The sequence below is a fragment of the Hylobates moloch genome, unplaced genomic scaffold, assembly GCF_009828535.3.
Source record: "Hylobates moloch isolate HMO894 unplaced genomic scaffold, HMol_V3 SCAFFOLD_19, whole genome shotgun sequence".
Lineage (NCBI taxonomy): Eukaryota > Metazoa > Chordata > Mammalia > Primates > Hylobatidae > Hylobates > Hylobates moloch.
Window position 1 is genome coordinate 43619916 of NW_026652294.1, and position 23237 is coordinate 43643152.

Here is a 23237-nt window from a genome sequence, read left to right on the forward strand (position 1 = left end):
CTTTGTAGACAGGTGGCAGAAGTTCTTAGCTCTATTGTTGCACATTCGGTAATGACCTTTCTTTGTTGATAGCAAATGGAAAGTTTTCCATTTTCACCGTTCCCTAGCAATGTGACATTTTCAAACAGTAGCTCAAAACTCTTTAAATAGAAAAGATCCATTTCTACTCTATCGTGACTCAGTAACAGCCACAGGATTCTTCTCAAACTTTCCTAAAAATGTCATCTTTGGGCTGGACTCAAGAGGAACATTTCAGCCAAGGAGACACATTTTCCACTCTGTGAAGAATGAGCGAGCATGGGGTTGGAACATAAAGTGTTTTGCAATCCTCAGAAAAGCAATACTTCTCATCAAAACCATGGCAACGTTTCCATGTGATGCCATCAGAGTCTGGGATCATTCAGGAGCCTCATTCTAATTGGAGACTTGGTCGGGGCCATCACCTGTGTTGGTCAGAACAGTCACCCAGCTGCCTGTTGGCTTCAGAAAGAAAACGGTACCCTACCTGACTGTTGCCGTGGAGACACTATGGACAGTGATTCTGAGCTGAGCATCCCTTATGTTGAGTTACTAGGGGGCAGGTAGCATGAGACATGCCTCATGTTCTAATGGCTTCTGATTCTTCATTTAAAAAGACATGCCCTTCACCCTCACACCAAATGGGAGAAATACACTAAAACACAAGTTATAACATGACTAAAGTTACTGTTTTCTCATCCAAATATTAATAGTTCCATTTGGAACTTACACTCATGAGATAAAAGTTTAGAGTCCAAAATCATGGTTGGAAATTTGTCTGCCTAAGTTTATAACTTCATGGACTTGGATGAGCTTTTATATCTTAGGAGCTATGACCAGGGGATAATAATACACACTCCTCAAGGATTATTGGGAGATTTCAGTAGATGATTTATGTAAAACACTTAAGTCCCCAAGACTAGCACTTTTCAATTCTGTTAATAATGAGCCCCTTTCAGCTTTCTTACTAGGAATTATCAACACGAGAGAGACAGGGAAAAGGAATAAAAGAAAGGAATAGGAAAGAACTGATCTGTAGTGAATTAATGACTCAACTTCTATTCACCTTTTTCTGCCTTTTCCATCTCACTCGATGTGATGTGTTACTCCTGTGCCTTCAGTTTTCCCTTCATGTAAATGGCATAACCTCTTCTAAGGGACCATCACTCCTGGGCACAGCCAATGTTTAAGGCAGTAATGACTTTTTAAAAGGTATACGCTTGCATTCCCGTCGCAACCTAAAGCTCCCTTTTCTTCTTTAGATTCTGTATCCAGAAAATAGGTGGGCTTTCTTGTGAAGCAGCCATTATCAGTACAACGCATAAAGGTCTTTAATAACCTTGTAGAGTTTAGAAAGTGGTAAACTCATTAATGCCGTCCCAATAATCCTGAAGTTGTTCACTATTATTTGTTGTTAATATTGAGATTACAGCTATATACAGATGCTATATATACAGAAGGCTGGGGCTCTTGGACATTGAGGATTATGAAGCATGGCAGACTCAAAGTTAAATCTATGTTTTCCATTCCCAATGTCCTTGCCCCATCCTGTTGCCTCTCTTTGGCATCAAGAAAGGCCTGCCCACCAGCAGCGGGCATGTGGCAGAGGTGACTATCTAAGTAATAAGCAAAATATCACAATGTCCTTCAATCCTGATATTTCCCTCTTCTTCAACCTGAAACTCTAAGGGGACCTGTATAGCTGCACCTGGTTCTCCCTCTTCTGAGTGCCTCTGCTTTCTCTCCCAGGCACAGGTGAGTGAACTCTGCTAAGCTTCCTAACCCTTAATGTCCAAGAGCCCTGGCCCACCTATCTGTACATAGCAATAACCTTAATACTAACAACAAATAATAGTTAACTTCACAGGATTATTGGGAAGGCATTAGTGAGTTTGTCACTTTCTAAACTCTACGCTCTCTGGTCACAGCCCCCGTGTTGTGCAGAAATAGTTTAGCTCCCATTCTTGAGCTGGAACCTAGTCCCAGCCCCAAGCTGCAAGCGTGGAATCTAGTCCTGGTTCTCCACTATACTTGTGACCCACACGTTTCTATGCATTTTTAAATAACTATTAAACAGTGGGCTGCTTCTCTGACTCAATAGGCTTCACACCTCTTCTATGATTATAGAATATTAAGGGAACATATTTTCCCTTCTTTAGGAAGGTATGTGCTTAGGGTGGTGGTAGAACTTGCTGCTTGTTCCTGAAGTTCATTTTGGAGAAAAATCACAGGGTGGAGCTGTCATGGGGCATTTATGTTTAAAACAAAACAAAACAAAACAAACCATAGGCCGGGCACGGTGGCTCACGCCTGTCATCCCAGCACTTTGGGAGGCCGAGGCGGGTGGATCACCCGAGGTCAGGAGTTCAAGACCAGCCTGGCCAACATGGTGAAACCCTGTCTCTACTAAAAATACAAAAATTAGCTGGGCACGATGGTGTGTGTCTGTAATCCCAGCTACTCAGGAGGCTGAGGCAGGAGATTCGCTTGAACCTGGGAGGCAGAGGTGGCAGTGAGCCAAGATTGTGCCATTGCATTCCAGCCTGGGAGTCGCAGAGAGACTCTGTCTCAAAAAAAAAAAAAAAAATAGAATAAAATAAAATAAGGTGCTCCCTACCAGACATGAAAATATATATCATTAGTCTAGAATAAAATAAATGGTGTAGCACTGGAACAAGAATATTCAAGTGAGGAAATCAGAATCCAAAGCCCAGACCTCTGAGTAAAGAGGCGACTTAAACACAAACATATGACTCCCAATTCTGATGATAATGGCCTAAAAGAATGCAAGAATAGAAAAAATACTGTTTTGATTCTGGAAGCCTAGAAAGACTGACACCCAAATGTCAGAATCACAAGAGAGATTTCTGCTGTTGATAAAACATATTGGGATGACGTAGAAAAGACACCAAGAACTCGCTTCCCGCGACCTTCCAAAGATAAGAATGAGGTCCCTAAAAAGGTGAATGAAGAGAAAACTCCAGGAATACCTGTCACTTAGAGGTGGGTAGAACTGGGAGTGAAAAGAAGGCATGGGCCAAAAAGTAACCTTCTGCTCAAACAGTATTTTTAGCTACGATGGATCAATGGAGGTTTGCCAAGAGCTCTGGGACACAAATGGGCTCAGCAAGCTGAAAGCAGGGAAGGGAAGGGAGGCTCTGCTCAGCAAAGCACAAAAAGGCATGCAAGAAGGGGCCAAGCAAAAGCTGCAGGTGGCTGTGACCAGAGCAAGGCAGCTTCACCAAGCATAAGGCCAGTGGGGCAAAGTTTCTGTCTGAAGTGTCAGGACTCTCCTATCTGCAGCGGGAAGCAGCCTCAGAGAGGGATGGGTTCATTCAAGCTCAACCTCTAGTATCAAAGCTCAGCCGAACCTGGAGAAGAAGCCACCCAGGGACGAATTCCACTGCTGAGATCATCCGGCACTTGGCTCTCTGCCCACTCCCTTTAGAGTCAGACCCTGACCCAGCAGCCAGGCCTCCAGCTTCAGAGGAGAGAAAGATTCCAGTAGCTTCCATGTGATAGGAGCAACAAGGCCAAGGGAAATGGGCAACCTGGACATACTTTGTGGGAAGATCAGAACAACCTTTTAGGAGAGCTATTGTCATATGTGCCTTCAAATCTGACATCTCCTGTGACCAAATCTTGCTACTTCTAGGAGTGTTTCTTAATGTAATATCAAAGACGTGGCCAAACATCAACTAGAAAGAATGTCCACTGTGATTTTTAATGTTAAAACTTTAAAAAATCTAAACATTCAATAATGGCCAATGGTTCAATGACTTAAGGAATAACAAAAAAAAAAGAAAGAAAGAAATACTCTACAGCTACTAAAATAGCATCATTTGATGGGTATTAAATGGCATGTGAATGTATCTTTGATATATTACTAATAAAAATCAGCTAATGAAGGAACCCTTATAATGTGATCCCACACAAACATATAGGAAAAAGGACCTAAACTTCATGAATGAAATATTAGCAGGAAGTATCCCTAGTTTAGAGATGATCTTAGTCCATTCAGACTGCCATAACCAAATGCCATAAACTGGGTAACTTATAAGCCACAATAAATTTATTTCTCACCATTCCAGAGGCTGGAAAGTTAAAGGTACAGGCAGGTTTGGTGTCTGATGAGGGCTCCTTTCCTAGTTCATAGAAGTCCCCCTCTCACTGCCTCCTCCCGTGGTGGAAGGGGCCAGACAGCTCTCTGAGGCCTCCTTTATAAGGGCACCGATCCCAAACATGAGGGCTCTGCCCACATGACCTAGTGACCTCTCAAACTTCTTAATACCATCATCTTGAGGATTAAGATTGCAACATATAGCTTTTGGAGGGACACAAACATTAAGACCAGAGCAGATAAGTATGTTTTCTCCTAGAAGCTTTTCTATATTTTGCAATGTTTCTGCATTAAGTGAATATTGTTTTTGCTTCTTACCCCTTTATCCCTTTGTGCTACATTCTAAGAGACAGTTTAGCACAATCTTCTAGTTCACAAATTCATTTTTAGTTGAGTTTATTTTAATGAATGAATTTTTACTTTGTGATTAGTGTTAATAGGAAAGATACTATTTTTTGAATTGTGGTATAATACACATAAAATGTACCCCATTAACCATTGTAACTGTGTAATTCAGTGGCATTCAGTACACTCACACTGTTGTATAATCATCACTAAGATCTTGCAAAGCTGAAACTCTGTTTCCATTTAACTATAACCTCCCATCCTCTCTTCCCCCAGCCCCTGGAACCCCCCTTCTACTTTCTGTCTCTACGAGATTGACTACTGTAGGTACCCTAACATAAGTGGATTCATATAGTGTTTCTACTTTTGTAATTGGCTTATCTCACTCAGCATCATGTCTTCAAGTTTCATCCATGTCGTAGCGTGTCAGAATTTCCTTCCTTTTAAGGCTGAATAATATTCCTTTTTTTTTTTTAGACAGAGTCTCGCCCTGTTACCAGCCTGGAGTGCAGTGGTGCAATCTCGACTCACTGCAACCTCCACCACCTATTTTTTTTAGTAGAGACGGAGTTTCACCATGTTGGCCAGGATGGTCTCAATCTCTTGACCTCGCGATCTGCCTGTCTCGGCCTTCCAAAGTGCTGGGATTACAAGTGTGAGCCACCGCGCCGGCCCCATTTTATAAATGTATCATATTGTGTTTATCCTTTGTCCATCGAGGGACACTGGTGCCACTTCCCCCTTTTGGCTATTAAGAATAATGCTGCTATGAGGGTAGATGTACAAGTATCTCTTCATGTCCCTGCCTTCAATTCTTCTGCGTATATACCCACAGGTGGAATTGATGGATCATACAGTAATACAGTGTTTAATATTTTGAGGAGCTGCCATACTCTTTTCCACAGTAATTGCCCATTTTACATTCCCATCAACAGTGCACAAGGGTTTTAATCTCTCCATATCAATGCCATCACTTGGTTTCTGTTTTATGGACGGTAGCCATCCCGATGGGTGTGAGGTGGTTAATGTATTATTTTTCTGTTGATGAATTATCATGCCTGTTTCTGAGAAAGGCCTGTTCCCTTTGTTCATACTGTTACCTTAAGGGTATGTTCTTTCCTTTGGTTAAGTTTGGAGTCTTCTTTCATACTGCTGATATTCCTCCCAGATTAGGTGATTCTTGATCGTACCCTAACATCGTGCCCTTGCAGATATCTGTTAGACAGTGCGCAGGTGAGCAAGCTTGCAGAGAAAAGACATGTCACTGATACTTGTGTTTTGGTGAATTCGAGGATTGTAAGGGAGGGATAGGGTGAGCCAGGAGCTAATTTCAGATGATGAAGAAATCATGACGCTCTTGGATATTGTCAGCAATCTATAGGGCCCATCGCTGCGTCTCCAAACAGGTTGGATTTGCTGCTACCACTTAAAGACCTGCAGACAGACATTCCCATGCCCCGTAACCAATGCCTAGTCCAATGTAGGGACAGATACAGGATGTCATAGAGGTAGACCTCCTGTCTCAGTACCCCAGCTAACAACCCTGTTTGAGCCTTGGGTCCCCTCCTGCTCCTTGGCATGGAGGGCTCTTGGTACAGCTTTCAATTCCTCACTTGCAGATCTTAGAAGTTAGTTTTTCAATCCAATCCCATATGTTTTGTGTGTTTCATAAATTATTTAGGGTTTCAATTTGCTGAGGAATCTCATTCTTCTTTTCCAGTATAGGTGTATATACATATATATTTTTTTCTTTCTTTCTTTCTTTTTTTTTTTGAGACGGAGTCTCGCTCTGTCGCCCAGGCTGGAGTGCAGTGGCGCGATCTTGGCTCACTGCAAGCTCTGTCTCCTGGGTTCATGCCATTCTCCTGCCTCAGCCTCCCGAGTAGCTGGGACTACCAGTAGGTGCCCACCGCTACGCCCGGCTAATTTTTTGTGTCTTTAGTAGAGATGGGGTTTCTCCGTGTTAGCCAGGATGGTCTGGATCTCCTGACCTCGTCTCGGCCTCCCTAAGTGCTGGGAATTACAGGTTTGAGCCACTGCCCCCGGCCTAGGTATACATTTTTAAAACTATCATTTCTGTTATTTATAGGAATCAGGTGTTTGCTCAATTTGCCATCTTGAAACAGAAAACATTTAGTATTTTTGCTGCTAAAAAAAATAGAATAGGAAGTATAAATTACTACGAATTAGAACTTAGCACCTAGAAACAGATTGTGGCTTATATTAGAACTTAAGTAAATGAAGAAGTTGACATTATAAATCAGTAAGCAAAGGCAATTTTTTAATAAGTGGCAGTTATATATAGTTTCCCAACTATTTGGAATAAATTAGAGTTACAGCCTAGCGTCAAACCATATACCAAATTCCATATGCAGGGATAGCATAATCAAAGGCAAAGAATGTGAACGCATAGGTTAGGGTCAGGAGGGGCAGGCTGAACTGGAAAAGAGAGTTTGTGTGGGGAATAATGTGCATATAGGAAAAGATCTCAAAGGCTAGCATAAGGAGCCACTGCAAGATGCTATACGAAGTAATCTTATAAAAAGGGAGTTTACGGAAATTGATCTGCTAATGCTGTGTAACATGTATTGCAAGGAGATAACCCACTAATAAAAATAAGAAAAGAAAGATGTGAGATGGTTTAGTCTAGATCTGAACTGATGATTCTTAACTTTTGTAAGTCTCAGAGACTTCCGAAAATCTGATAAAAGTCATAAGCCAGTCCACAGAAATACACGTTTACACACATGCAAGCGACATTTTTGCATACAGCGTCAGTGATTTAACAGGGCCCTTGAAGACCAAGTCCTTGAAGCAAGAGGGAGAGGAATTTATTTTGTATTCAGGGAAAATTGAGTTTATCTCCCCAGCTAGCATGTTACGGTCATGAGAATAGTAACTGTCCTGTTCACCACTGTATGCCAACAGCAAGCAATGCTTTCACATACTAGGCAGTCTAATATGTAATGAATGATTGAATGAATGTAATGAATTAATGCCTTCAATCTTTATAACTGAAAAATCTGCAAACAATTAAACAAAAAAAAGAAGTATGGAAATGAGTGATGTCAAGTAGGCCAGTGCTTTCTCCATATAGAAGCAAAGAAATTTTGTCTCCTACCAGACCCTCTCTTTTTTTTTTTTTTTTTTTTTTTTTTACAGAGTCTCACTCTGTCACCCAGGCTGGAGTGCAGTGGCACGATCTCGGCTCACTGCAAGCTCTGCCTCCCGGGTTCAAGCCTTTCTCCTGCCTCAGCCTCCCCAGTAGCTGGGACTATAGTGCTTGCCACCATGTCCGGCTAATTTTTTGTATTTCTAGTAGAGACGGGGTTTCACCGTGTTAGCCAGGATGGTCTCGATCTCCTGACCTCATGATTGGCCCACCTCGGCCTCCCAAAGTGCTGAGATTACAGGCATGAGCCCCCGTGCCCGGCCCCAGACCCTCTTTAATGTCATTCTTTCACTATTTGTAATGGAATTTTTCTCTCTGTTTTCGTCTTATCTCCCCTCTCCTCTGATAATATATATATATTTTTTGAGACAGGGTCTCACTTGTTGCCCAGGCTGGAGTGCAGTGGCCCAATCTTGGCTCACTGCAACCTCCGCCTCCCGGGTTCAAGTGATTCTCATGCCTCAGCCTCCCCAGTACCTGGGATTACAGACGTGCACCACCATGCCCAGCTAAGTTTTGTATTTTTAGTAGAGATGGGGTTTCGCCATTTTGGCTCGGCTACTCTTGAGCTCTGACCTCAGGTGATCCACCCACCTTGGCCTCTCAAAGTGCTGGGATTATAGGCATGAGCCACCATGCCCAGCCTTCTTTGATAATATATCTCTCTTCCTTTAGAAATTCTGCTAAAAGGTTTTGTGGCGACTTACTAAAAGATGATGCCCGAAATCAGTGTTCCAGCCCTGACCTCTCAGCCTTTCTCCAGCCCTAGATCTCAATTGTTCATCAGGCACCTTATTTCTTATTTACCAGGACACCAAAAATTCAGATTGTCTAAAATTATGCTCATCATTTTTTCAGAGTTCTCTGTCAACTTCATTATAACGTAACTCTAATACATGTTTTCAGAACCCTAAATCTTTAAGATTTAAATTAAAAGAGCTTAAATTTGGAAGCCTTGGCTTTCTTTGGGAATCTAATGTGTGCTATGGACCCATACCCAAGAAAATAATGCATATATGCAGATATAGTTGCATACATCAAGTAGCTGTATTTCTTGCAACATATCCAAAGATCCCAGACTAACAACCTCTTGAAAGATAGTAATATATATTCCTTTTTTGTTTTTTTTCCTTTTTTTTTTTTTTTTTGAGATGGAGTCTTGCTCTTGTCACCCAGGCTGGAGTGCAATGGCACAATCTCGGCTCACTGCAAACTCTGCCTCCCAGTTCAAGCAATTCTCCTGCCTCAGCCTCCCGAGTAGCTGGGACTACAGGTGCCCACCACCATGCCTGGCTAATTTTTTGTATTTTTAGTAGAGACGGGGTTTCGTCATGGCCAGGCTGTTCTTGGACTCCGGACCTCGTGATCCACCCACCTCGGCGTCCCAAAGTGCTGGGATTACAGGCGTGAGCCACCACAACCAGCCAATAAGCATATATTTCTATCCTCCTTCATGTCACCAAACTCCTCTAATTCTTTTTGTTCAAAGTGTTTTTAATATTTTCCTCTTTTGTTTCCATTTCCACTGCCTTTGTCCAGCTCAATCTAAGTCAAAATGTCTTAAATATCTAGAGAACTGAAAGAGTCTTCTAATTGGCTAACTCTAGCAATGGGAGATTTTTATAAACTTTTGTCTTCATTTGATTAAGATCTATGATATTGAAAGACAAAATAATTAAGAATTCTTATTTATAATTGGTATAACGTATAAAATGTGTTATTTAATGGAAAACTTGGAAAACAACTTGTTCCTATCACATTTGGATAGAAATTCACCAGTAAAACTGCCGGGGCCTGAATATTTTTTTTTGTGTGTGTGTGTGTGGGGAGGGGGGTGGGGGTTATAATAATCAATGTATGATTTAATAAACATATTGCTATTCAGATTTTCTGTGTTTTTGGTATCAATTTTGGTAAGCTTTACTTCTCAAGAAATTTGTCCACTTTAAGTTGCTTAATTTATTAACAAAATTTGTTAATTATATTTTCTCATTATCTTTAATGTCTAGAATATATGGTTATAACACATATATTCTGTTATTGATAAATTTTATTCTCTACTTTTATAATCAGTCACTTTGGGAGGCCAAGGCAGGTGGTTCACTTGAGGTTAGGAGTTCTAGACCAACCTCACCAACATGGCGAATCCACGTCTCTACTAAAAATACAAAAATTAGCCTGGCATGGTTGCGCACACTTGTAATCCCAGCTACTCAGGAGGCAGAGGCAGGAGAATTGCTTGAACCTGGGAGACGGAGGTTGCAGTGAGCTGAGATCGTGCCACTGCACTCCAGCCTGGGTGACACAGTGAGACTCCGTCTCAAAATAAATAAAATAAAATAAAATAAGTCTAGTTAGGAGTTTGACAGTTTTGTTGATCTTTGCAAATAACCAGCTTTTGGCATTGTCAATTTTTTCTACTACTTGTCTGTTTTCTATTATAAAGATTTCTGCTTTAATCTTTATTATTTTTTATTTCTACTTACTATGAGCATACTTCTTTTTTATCTTCTTATGGTAGAATCTTAGGTCATTGATTTAACCTTTCAATTTTTCTAATATAAGTATTTAAAACTCTAAGTTTCCCTCTCATCACTGCTTTAGCTGTATCTAATAAGTTGTAATATGGGTTATGGGAAATTGTGATATGAAAGTTATAATATGTTGTATATTTTTTATTATTCAGTTTAAAATATTTTTAATTACTCTCGTGATTTTTTGACTATGAATTATCTAGAAATGTATTGCCAAATATTTTTGTTAATAGCATATTGCTTTTGAGTTATAATTAATTCCAGTGTGGTCAGAAAACATACTCTATATGAGATCCATTATTTCAAATTTATTAAAACTTATTCTATGGCCTAGTATATATTGGTGAATGTACCATGTACACTTGAAAAGAATGTTTATTCTGCAGTTGTTGGGTGTAGTGCTAAACAAATATTAATTATATCAAGATGTTTGATATTATTGCTCAAATCCTCTATGTCATTAGTATTTTTTAAAATCTAGTTATATCTGATGTTGAGAGAGGAGCCTTAAAGCCTCTTACTGTCATTTTGAAATTGCCTATTTATTCCTTTAATTCTGTCCATTTTTGTTTCATGTATTTTGAGGTTCTGTTCTTAAATGCATATCCATTTATAATTGCTATGTCTTCCTGATGAATTATCCTGCTTATAATTATAAAACTTCTATTATTTATCTCTGACAGTACTCTGGGACTTGATGTCTCTTTTATGTGACATTAATATAGTTATTCCAGCTTTCTTATGCTTGCTGTCTGTATGGTGTATCTTTTTTCCATCTACTTACTTTCTTTACTTTCTTTTTTTTTTTTTTTTATTGAGATGGAGTCTTTCTCTGTCCCCCAGGCTGGAGTGCAGTGGCGCGATCTCAGCTCACTGCACGCTCCGCCTCCCGGGTTCACGCCATTCTCCTGCCTCAGCCTCCCCAGTAGCTGGGACTACAGGTGCCTGCCAACACGCCTGGCTAATTTTTTGTATTTTTAGTAGAGACAGGGTTTCACCGTGTTAGCCAGGATGGTCTCGATTTCCTGACCTCGTGATCCGCCCGCCTCGGCCTCCCAAAGTGCTGGGATTATAGGCTTGAGCCACCGCGCCCGGCCCATCTACTTACTTTAACCAATCTGACACTTTATATATAAAGTGTGTCTCTTGCAGACAACATATAATTGAATATGACTTTTATAAATTCTTTCTGATAAACTGTTTTGTTTGAGCATTTCAACTATTAAAATTTGATGTAATTATTGGCGTGGCTGGATTTGGATCTACCATTATATTACTTGTTTATTGTTTGTCCCTATACTTTTTGTTCCTATATTCCCCCTCTCTTGCCTTCTTTGGATTACTTGATATTTTTAGCATTCCGCTTCAGTTTATTGGGTTTTCTTAGTTATACCCTTTGTGTTTTTGTTATCAGTTACAATATAATCATTAACTGTGACAGTCTACCTATAGTTAGTATTATACCACTGCATGTAAAGTATAGAAATTTGGAAGTCATAAGAAGTCCTTTATGTTATCACTGCAATCTGTATTACATCTATGTGCCTTAAGAGCATCGCAAGACAATGTTATAATTTTTCTTTACAAAGTTGTATATGTTTAATTAAGAAATATAAATATCTTTAATATTTATTAATAGAGTTACCATTTCTGACATTCTTTATTCATTCCTGAATATCTGTGTTATCTTCTGATATCATTTCCCTTGAGCCTGAAGAATTTACTTAAGCATTTCTTGTAAGAAATTATATTATTTTTTCTTTACCTGAAAATATCTTTATTTCACCTTCATTTCTAGAGGACATTTTCTATTCTGAGTTGGTAGATTGGGGTGGCGGGTGTTTATTTGTTTCTCTTTTTTTTTTTTATTTTCTAGCTTTCATTGTTTCTGAAGAGAAGTCTGTGGCTATGGAAATCAACATTTTTCTTTATACAATGTGTTGTTTCTCCCCCACCTGTTTTTAAGATTTTTCTCTTTATCTTTGGCTTCAGCCATTGGATTATTATGTATCTAAGTGTGGTTTTCTGTGAATATATTTGGTGTAGGGTTTATTGAGCCTTTTGAATCTGTACATTTTTTTTCACCAATTTCAGGAAGTTTTTGTGATTTTGAAATCGTCTATTTATTCCTTTAATTCTGTCCATTTTTGCTTCATGTATTTTGAGGTTCTGTTCTTAAATGCATATCCATTTATAATTGCTATGTCTTCCCTCTTATAATTACGAAATTTCCATTCTTTATCTCTGACAATACTCTGTGACTTGATGTCTATTTTATGTGACATTAATCTGCTGTACTTCAATTAAATTAAAACTTGCTCTATGGTTGTGCTGCGCTTCTGGGACTCTAATTCCCTAACGTTAGACTTTTAGATATTGTCACACTAGTCCCTGAGGCTCTGCTCATTTTTTTTTCAACTTTTTCTCTCTCTTCTTCAGTTTGATCTATCTTCAAGTTTACTGACTCAGTCCTTTGATATTCTTCTATTAAGTCCATTCAATAATTTTTATTCCAGATACTGTATTGTTAAGTTTTAATGTCTCTACTTGGTTTCTTTTTATGTGTTCTCTTTTGCTGCTGAGATTTCCTATTTTTTGTCCATTTCTTTTACTTCATTGAACCTAGTTGGAAATAACTATTTTAAAGTATTTGTCTGATAATTTCAACATCTGACTCATCTCAAGGTTTGCATCTGTTCATTGTTTTTTCCATTTAGAATTGGTCACATTTCCTAGTTTTTTGTGTTAGAGTATTTTCTATTGTATTCTGGACATTGTGAGCCTTACGTTATATAGACTCCGAGTTCTGTTGCAGTCCTCTGGAAAACACAGTTTTTATTTTAGCAGATGATTAATCCAAGTGGATTCAAACTTTAAGCTCTCTCTTGTCAATGTATACAGAGAAAATGGAATATCCATGAGGAGGAGTCTGAATTTCCAAAGATAGAATGTGTTTGGAGGAGAGGGGCAATGGGAAGGAGAACATTGTAAATACTGCCCTCGGAAGTTAATATTATTTAATTTTTACTATTACATGTATATGATTCATATAATCTATTCATGCTATAGATATATAATATTGGGAGCATACTTACATTTATTTATAATATATAATTTTGACAATTTTACAGTGTTTTAATTTTTCTAAGAAAAGCACAACTCCAATAGTCCTTCTTTGAATGCCCAGGAGAATTCCAGATTCTCATAATACTACCACTTATCAAAATGTCATTACATGTGCCAGACATTCTGCTAAGCAATGTGCATACATTGTTTTATCAAACTTTATAGCACCACCACCAGGTAGGCATTGTTTTTATTTACAAATGAGGAAACTGAGGGTCAGAGAGGTTAAGCAACTTGCTCAGGGATACACAGTTATTAAGGGTGTAAAGATGAGATGTGAACCTAGGTGGGACTCTGTCTCCCCTTTTGATGTTACTGGTTGCCACCCAAGTGGAATTAGATGATATTTATCTCACAAATGACAGAGTGTGGAGAGAGAGAGCATGGCACTGCGAAAATAACATTCACTTCAAAGAGGAGACAAGTATTCTAATTCTAGTTTGGGACAGACTTACTGCAACACCTTGTAACCTTCTCAGCTTCTCTCCTTCTTCTTCCACTGTGTCTATAACAGAAATTAAAATGTACTTCATAATAATTTTCAGAACTCTTTTAGAAATACAATGAGACGATCTATGAATGTGTGATGAAAATATAACGATTGTAATGATATTTAGCCCAACTCACAAACTAACACTCCCTTTTCTAAGTTTTACAGTTAAGACTTCAACAAAGAAGGACGCAGGAACAACTGGCTAACCAAGGCATAATACCACGTGAGTACCTGCATCTCTTAATTACTGATATATATAGGGCCACACCATTTGGGAGCTGGAAAGGGCCTCAGAGGTCATTTAGTTTAAGCCAATGCATTGGTCTCCCAAGATCTTCAAAGCATTGGTGTCAGCAGAAATCCCAGACCTTGGATGCTTTGCCCCGACTGCTACCTACTCACCTGCAAGGGGCTCCTTTTAATGATACTGGTTATTCTTAAAATTCCAATGCAGTGGATTTGTTCTCAGGGTAAACACAATTCATTATGGGCACCCCCAACTCATCTATGTTTAAAATTGGATATAATTAATATTCTTTCCAGAAGAATCAATTACATCATCTTTTTCTCACCTCCTGAATTTCAGTTCTGTTTGGGGTATTGGAGTCCACAAGTAATTGAATATTGGTCAAGTATTTCCTTTCTAGAAGGTGGAGTGGTAATATCATTTTAGCATAAATGATATAATGTTGAATTACTGGCCATGAACTGGGTAAAAGAAGAAGGATTATTATATCTTTTAGAAGATATATTTTAAATTTTCTACCAGTTCAGCAATGAAAGCTAACTCTTGGTTATCTGTGGAAATAGAGAAAAGGGTACCCTGGATGAATAAGTCATGGGTGAAGCTGCTCTAGATCATAGATTCTAACTTCCTCTCCAACAAAATTTAAAAATCAAGATCTATAATGACTTATGTAGAAATTCAGGTGTCTGTAAAATGCTGTTGTGACTGTTACTTCAGAGTTCAGTATACAACAAGCAGAAGTTTTCCCTTGAAAAATTGTAGTGTAGTTAGTTGTACTGAAGCCCTATGTATAGCCCTATATAGTGTAGTTAGTTATATTAGTTAGGAAAAATGTTGTGTAGTTAGTTATATTGAAGCGCTATGACCCATGGCTAAACATTGAAAGTTTAGTCTTTGTTTCAGAGCCAGAACAGAACTAAGAATTTTTCAGGCCTCTTGTTTTGTAATTCAAAAGTAATCCTTTGTTCATGGCTAAGCTCTACAAATAGTAAACAGTATGTGACCTTAAAGTGGGACAACTCTTTTAGAGGTTTGTGAAGTACAAAAGAAACAGCTCACTCTGCGATTTCAAGGCCGTTTAAGCAACGTTGACAACTATGCTGAGGAAGCAAAGGAGCAAGTCTATGTGTGGCCTGTTTTATCTTAGCCTTTCCTTGGAGGTGCTAAAGACAGGAAGAAACTAAAGGTCTGCGGATGTCAGATCAGGTCAAGACAATTTCACTCAAAGCTGATAATCTATCCCTTCACTGATGTTTCTTTCTCTTTAATTCTGGAAAGGCAAATGGAGCAGATGGACCCACGACCTTTCCGTAAGCCCAAGTCTTACACATCTGATTTAAAGTTTGACTCGTACTTAAATACTCTGGGCCTGGGTCTTGCGGCTGGCATTTGGCTGAGAATAAATATTTTTGGAGGGATACGGGGTTAAATCTGAAAATTAGTAAAAACACCCAATGAAGATGGTAATTAACCCTAGCATACATTCTAAAATAACACCTATCATGTAAGTTATATAAATCAAATGTTCATTTGTTTAGTAGAGTCCAATGAAGATATAATATTTTGTTCTCCAAGAATTCCAGAATCAAATAATAGGCATATTAACAAAATACTGTTTAACAGAAATTTTGCATCATTAGTCCATGGCATCATTAAGATAATTTCTAGAAAAAAATCCTACAAACCATGAAATAATAAAGCATTTTAAAATCACACACTATGATGAAGGTTTTCCCCAATCTTCAGCTACCTCCTCTCAACTAGGCTTTCCAAGAGTGTAGAGTCTGCTGTGGAAAAGTGTCCAAGTCACAGCAGGTGCACACTGCAGGCCCTGCCTGTACAGACCTTTTCTACTTAGCTCTTCTCAGGAAGCTAGAGAGGATGCATCTCTTCACCTGCTGATGGTTAGCCTCTTCAGCCCCATCAGAGATTAAACGTGCAATCTGCATGCATTTTAGCAGAGCAGTGTGTTTCCTATGGCACCTAAGGAAACATGTCTAAATGCAAATGATTGGGAGAAGGAAAGAGGAACCAAGGGCCTCAGGATATTTTCAATTCAATATAATTCAACAAATTGTATTATAAACCAGGCTATGTACAGGGGACTGCGCCAGGCACTTTAGGGACAACAATAATAAGCAAGATGGTCCCTCAGAGAGAGTCAAGATATTAGGGGGAAGCTGATAAAAAACACACAGAAGCAGGCCGGGCACGGTGACTCAAGCCTGTAATCCCAGCACTTTGGGAGGCCGAGGCGGGCAGATCATGAGGTCAGGAGATGGAGACCATCCTGGCTAACATGGTGAAACCCCGTCTCTACTAAAAATACAAAATTAGCCAGGTGTGGTGGTGGGCACCTGTAGTCCCAGCTACTTGGGAGGCTGAGGCAGGAGAATGGCGTGAACCCAGGAGGCAGAGCTTGCAGTGAGCAGAGATCACGCCACTGCACTCCAGCCTGGGTGACAGAGCGAGACTCTGTCTCAAAATAAATAAATAAATAAATAAATATAAAAAAAGCACACAGAAGCATAATCCAGTGTACAACTCATTACCTTACACAAGAAGACTTTATTTTTTCATTCTATTATTTAAATTTTTTGAAACAGAAAGTAAAAGAAAAGGAGAAAGGAAAGGAGGAAGGAAGAAAAGTTAATCATCCTCAGAGCCTACCTAATTATGTGATTTTCTGATTTTTTAATTGTTACATCTTATGCACTATATATATGTGTGTGTGTGTGTGTGTGTGTGTGTGTGTGTGTGTGTGTGTATATATATATATATATATATATATATATATATATATGCATTGCCTGAGGCAGTGTCAAGGATCTCTGCCCCATTTACTGGGCCTCTCCTTGTCCCTTCCAGAAGCCGTCTGATAATTCTTTCTGCAGTGCTGGTTCTCTTCAGAATAGAGTTTGAAAACTCCTCACCTATCCCAATCCCTGTTTGTCTTTAATGTTTGTGAAACTGAGGTTGAAGAGGCCTAAGAGGTTTTTCAGATGTCCCGAAGCCTACATCTAATGTGGTCTCATTTTCTACAGTTTGATTGATGAGAATGTAAATGCATGCCAGATAAAATTATTCATAAAATCTCGCTTTATTTATAAAATTTGAAATAGTTGCAATCTTTTTAAACATGTCATTAATTGTCAAAACTCAAAGCTGATGGCTAAGTGAACTGTTAATTGTTCTTATCAAATAGAAATACTCTTTTTGCGGGGGGAGGGGGACAGAGTCTCACTCTGCCGCCCAGGCTGGAGTACAATAGCGTGATCTTGGCTCACTGCAACCTCCGTCTCCCAGGTTCACGCCATTCTCCTGCCTCAGCCTCCTGAGTAGCTGGGACTACAGGCACATGCCACCATGCCCAGCTAATTTTTTTATTTTTAGTAGAGATGGTGTTTCACCGCGTTGGCCAGGATTGTCTCGAAGTCCTGACCTCGTGATCCACCCACCTTGGTCTCCCAAAGTGCTGGGATTACAGGCATGAGCCACCGCGCCTGGCCAGCAATACTATTTTTAACTGGTCAACAGAAGCACCTGCCACCAATTAGTCTTGAGTTTTACATGAGGTTAAATCTTCAGGGCTTATCCACTGGATAACATGCAACCCCCTCCTATTGTGGAGGAGCTGAGGCCAGAACCTGTGTCTCCTGATCCCTGCCTGGGCTCCTTTTCTCAAACGTTCAAAATGAATCACTTGGCCTTTAAAAACACTTACGTATATTGCTATCATAAGGCATTTTATGGCCAAAAACTTCAGTTAGAACTTAGAAAATTTACAAAGTGTATTGTGTGAAAATGCCAAAGATAAACCAATGATTTAAATGCAATGGCTTCAGGTTCTACATCATAATCTGTGCTTCGCCATGATGAGCATTGAATGAAAGGTTTCAGTGACTTAGCTGTATGACAGGTCTCCCTTCAATTGCATTCCAAATTGATAATTAAATTATGAGGCTCCTCCCCCATTGACTCTAATGAGGTGAATCATGTGTAATTCTAGTAAAACTAATCCAAATGGATTGAAATTTTCTTCCTTCCCTTTTCCTGGGCATGCATCCTGCAGGTTTTGAGGTTGCTGCTGAGTAATAAACAGTGGTTAGCAACCAGCAACAAATTATTTTTTATAATCCCCGTGAATCACTTCTCTTAAACATTCACTTTGTTCTTATGTGTGGGCATTATGAGTTTAGGCTAATTTCCCTCTTTACGTGCTTTGAATGAATTTAAAGGCACCATCTCTTGACTTTTAGTCAAGACAGGCAGGGTTCTGAGGCCAGCACAGAATCACTGGAACAACTTTAAACAGTGGGTAAAGGGTTCTCAGACCAGGTGCATTTACAATGGCAGTTGTGAAATTCACATTTTCAAAATTGGCATGAAACCTTAATAAAATAGTCTCTCAAAGTTAACTTAGAAATATTACTTAAAGGACTTATTGTTTAGATTTATCTCCAAAATCTCACTTCTAAATCTCAATGTGGAGATTTCAAATGGCCTACTTTGCCATCATCAACCAGGATTCATAGGAAATGGTTTCACTGTACCCCTCTCTTGGACTCAAGGTTACAAGAGAACATCAAGGTTCTCTACATTCTCGTGGCATTAGGACAGAGAGTCCACCTCCTTCCCTAGACCTATTGGACCTGTTCATCATTTCTTATGCAAATTTTCTCTCCTGCAATTCTTCTCCCTGGGTATCACTCTCCTGGGTAAAATTTTAAATAACACCATTTTATTCCAACCATTTCAGAAGACTTAGTGTGGAAAGATGACCAGCCATGTAAATCAGATTCAATAAACTGGTCATAGAGCATTTCAGTAAATATTTATCAATCCTCTGCTGTGAGAAAGGCTCTGGGGAACACACACAGAGAAGTCGGACTCAACTTCTGTTTCAAAGTGCTTCCAGTCTAGGAGGGGCCCCAAACCACCCCCATTTAATCATCCCATTTAATAATTTTGGACAACTTCACACCACTACATGAGAATGCCTATCCAGGAAGATTGAAGGAAAGATCACTTTTTCCTCTCCCTCTCCCTGCCCCTCTTTTACTAAAGTGAATCTATGGTGTTTAACCCAGGGGAGAGATGAAAGAAGGTTTAATTTATTCTCCTGGAATACAGAAGATGAGATTAGAGAGCTAAAGTGGATTTGAGAGGACACGGGGCCCAGAGAGGCTGCTACGTGTCCACAGAGTCTCAGAGAAAGCCCCTGCTGGCCAGAATGAAATGTCTGGGCAGCTTGGTTTCATGATCTGATCAGTGTAAATGAATTTAAAGATACAATGAGCTGTCTATGAATGGTGCTGCCTTTATTTTTTTTGCAGACTAATCCAAGCTACAGCAGCCACATACTTACTGCAAAACCTTGGTAAATCCCTGAATTTTGTGGTACTTCTGAATAGCAAGAAGAATGACCGGGGCAATTCCCGCACCCATATCACATGCAGCTTCACGATAGTTTTGAGAAGTTGACTGGACAAAGTCTCTCTTCCTTTTCTCAGTGCATTCATTTGACTTGGCTTTTCCCCCACAGCACCCTACCACACACTGTCGGCTGTCTGAGCAGTACACGGCGCAAGGGAATTAATCTGTCTGCCTCTTCCCTTCTTTCTAACATCTCAAATTCAGAGATAGAAAAAGGTGCCCTGGATTTTCATGTCAATCCCATTTGGGTCAAAAATCTTACTTTCCTTCTTTTCCCCCATCTCTCCTTCAATTTTCCATTTCTCTGTTCCTTAGAAACCAGAAAACTAGTAATTACAGACACACTTCGAATTTGTCTTTGTACCCTCCTTCTGAGAAATTCCAAAGTGTTCACAGATGTTGCATCAAATTCTGCAAGTGTGCTAGCCAGGTCTTGAACATTACAAAGCTACATTGGGAAAATGCACTGTTTTCAGACTGTTAAGACTATTATTGGGGTAACAGACCCTTAGGACTATCATTGGAGTACTGAACTAGCAATTTATTTCCAAGCATAAAAGAAAATATAGTCTCCAAAGCATTATCATTATCATAAAAAAAGTTCTCATGACCCAATTTGTCTTTAAAAGCAAGACAGAGAGAAGACAAACATGAATAGGCCCATTTTTATAAGTGAGAAACTGAGAGCACAGGAAAACTCTCAGGCTTACTCAAGGTTATACCAAAAGTAGATGGCAGAGCAAGAGCAGAGCTCAAATGGATGGTTCCCAAATATTTAGTCACCCAGGACTTCTTTAATTCTACCCATCACTGCCATAGGTCTTATGTTTAAAATAGTGTTGTCTTCCCTGTCCACCTAAAGAATCCTACATACATTAATTATTAATCCATGCATCTTTTAAATCGTTAATTTTATGTTTTTAAGTTAAGTTTCTAATTAATGGTATATAAATTTACCAGCTAGTGCTTATTGATGAGAACAACCATAACTAAACCAAGTTGCTATGATTCCAGGCAGGAGCAATGAAAAGTGACAGCTTTATTAGTCTAAGCAGCCTTTCTCTGGACAGACATACTCTTTCTCTTCAGCTTTTTGAAATGCTGAAAATCAGTCCTGGTCATTCATTGCTCTCTTTTTGAAGTCCTAGGTTCCCAACACCCCTAGATCAAGATCCACTGGACTTAGAAATCCCATCACAGCAGTTCTGAAGCTTTTGCATCAGAATCACCCAGAAGGCTTGTTAAAACACAGATTCCTGGGTTCTACTGGCAGAGTTTCTGATTCTGTGGGGCTAGGTTGGGGCCCAGGAATTGGAATTTCTTTTTTTCTTTTCTTTTTTTTTTTTTTTTTTTTTTTGAGACAGAGTCTCACTCTGTCACCCAGGCTGGAGTGCAGTGGCGCGATCTTGGCTCACTGCAACCTCTGCCGCCCGGGTTCCAGCTAATTTTTGTGTTTTTAGAAGACAGAGGTTTCACCATCTTGGCCAGGCTGGTCTTGAACTCCTGACCTCGTGATCCACCTGCCTCAGCCTCCCAAAGTGCTGGGATTACAGGTGTGAGCCACCACACCCGGCCAAGAATTAGAATTTCTAACATGTTCCCAATTGCTGAAGATGCTGGTCCAGAGGCTACACTTTGAGAACGCTGCACTCGTTGCTGCCCCAAGTCTCTGGCTCTTTAATTCTTCCTCTTGGTCCTCTTAGTAGCAATGGATCTGGTATTGCTCCAAGCCTGCAGCTGAATGGTCCCATTAAGAGAAGTCAGGGTCTGCACCAGGCACAGCCCAACACCAGGTACAGCCCTGCTTATGCTGCTGGAGTTGCCCAACTCCAGGGACCCTACCCTGTACTGAGGAGTGAGGCCCCTGCCTTCAGTGAGTTCTCTGTGGTTCCACGACCGGTTTTCTCCTTTTTCTGGGATCCTGCTGGAGGCACGAGTTTACAGTGGAGAGCAGAGGACTGCAGGAAGACTGTTCTTATCTCGGGATCTTTTTTTCTAAGTTCTAAGTCAGCAAATGTTTATATGCTCGGCTGACCCAAATTAGCGATAGCTTTGGGGACAGAAATAGGAATAGCCCGCAACAAAACTCTGAGGCAAGAACACAAATTCCCTTGTGAGGAGCCATTAATCTTCCTCCAGGGAGAATGAGATAGATGTGTGGCTGATTGAATTTACAACAGTATTTTAATTCAAAATCACATGGACTTTTTTTTAAAATTTAGAATCCAAATTCCTTTTCAATCCTAAATGTCAAAGTTCTTTAAATACAAAATGTTGCCATTTGATACTCCCCAGGCTGGCAGCAGAAGTGGTTTTTTATGTATTTTCCAAAAACCCAACTGAGAGGTGGGGGGCACCATTGCTTTTGTTGGCCTTCATGGGAGGTGGCTAAAACCCACGGTCTCTGAAGTCACTGAGAAGGCAAACCTCAACCCCAGGCCCATGGCAGGATAGTTTTCCATGGTGTGACCTCAAGCCAGTGCCCCATATAACACTCCTTAACCTCTGAGGAGAAGAGCATACGGTAAAATGCAGCATGTGAACCTCTCTGGCTTTCTTCCCAAGTCCTTGCTAAATGGAGATAGTTTCTTCCACCCTGTGGCAGAAGGTTCCAGAAGACCTTTGTGCTCCTGGCATCAGAGAACTGGACCGTGTGAATCATCTCACAGGGGAGTTATTAACACCACGAAGTGATGAATTGTAGTTCTATGAAGCTAAGATACCGGAAATACAGTGTTTCTTAGAACAATTAATAATCTTTGCTAATGAGAATTGAAAAGCCTCAGAGACATGAGATCCCATTAAATTCTTCCTAAACCCCAAGCCCAGTTAAAACCAATTGTGTTTGGAATGTCAGCGATATCCCACGATCTATTCATGCTACTCCTTGCAGGGAGTTTCTAGAGGAAAAGGGCATGTTATTCTTTTTAACCACTTAATAAGGCCACACGAAGATCCATTCCTTTTCTGGGTTATGTAAGTAATTAAACTACACCAATATACAATACCTAACTAAATGATTACCAGGAGATAGGACAGAGGTAAAGACCTGTTGATACAGATTTTGTAGATCCACAATGGCCCGCTGGACTTCAAGCAGACTTTGTATCATAATCTGGTTGCTTAGGGGGAAAGGGAGTTGCTTTGCAGAACTCCCTCGACATAAATTCCACCTGCGATCAAACGCAGGAAAAGGCAAGCCTTATTAAGGATGATGACTAGACCCAACTCAAAGAAAATGCATGAGCAACACAGGACAGCTGCACGTTAATTTCTCAGAATCACTGAGTTGGGAGAAATGGGAGAAAAAGGTCCTCTAAAAAGGGAGGTTTTGCAGAGAAGCTCATTTTAAGAGTAAAAAGCAGAAAGCAAAGATAATTGAAAAACAGTTTCTAGATCAATGGTATTCAAGAAGCATGTTCATTTTTTTTTTTCTATAAGAAGGGAAGTCTCTTAATCTTTGGTCAAAGTGAGAAGGATGCCTGTCAACTATTTTTGGCACAAGGAAGCCAGATGGGGCAATTCTGCATGTTCTTTCAGCCAACATTGTTAATGTTGGGGTGAAAAGGGAGATTATTATAGAGAGCGTGACCTATTAACTCCCCAAGCAGCATCCTTGAAGAGGATACTAGGGCTAACTACCATTATGGTAGCCATCATGACTACAACTATGTCTGCTTGATCTCCAGCAAACCTTGCTGAAAACTATGTTCAGATTCAGCATGGTCTTAAGAGTTGAATGAGGC

At 39.8% G+C, this 23237-nt stretch overlaps 1 protein-coding gene and 1 long non-coding RNA gene across 3 annotated transcripts in view; one reads left to right on the forward strand and one right to left on the reverse strand.

Moving 5' to 3' along the window:
- LOC116458955 (uncharacterized) overlaps positions 1 to 14973 on the reverse strand; it is a 34008-nt gene extending 19035 nt beyond the window's left edge. Inside the window, exons 1-2 of the long non-coding RNA XR_004245441.1 lie at positions 14211 to 14973; positions 13771 to 13820 (exon numbers count right to left, since the gene is read on the reverse strand). This is a non-coding gene — a long non-coding RNA (uncharacterized LOC116458955). The remainder of the gene's footprint in view (positions 1 to 13770; positions 13821 to 14210) is intronic.
- Positions 1 to 23237, forward strand: part of MYOCD (myocardin) — a 102587-nt gene that overhangs the window by 25065 nt on the left and 54285 nt on the right. For both annotated transcript variants that reach the window (XM_032139101.1, XM_032139102.1), the window contains exon 2: positions 13966 to 14031. In XM_032139101.1, coding sequence (XP_031994992.1) covers positions 13966 to 14031 — 66 coding nt within the window. The remainder of the gene's footprint in view (positions 1 to 13965; positions 14032 to 23237) is intronic.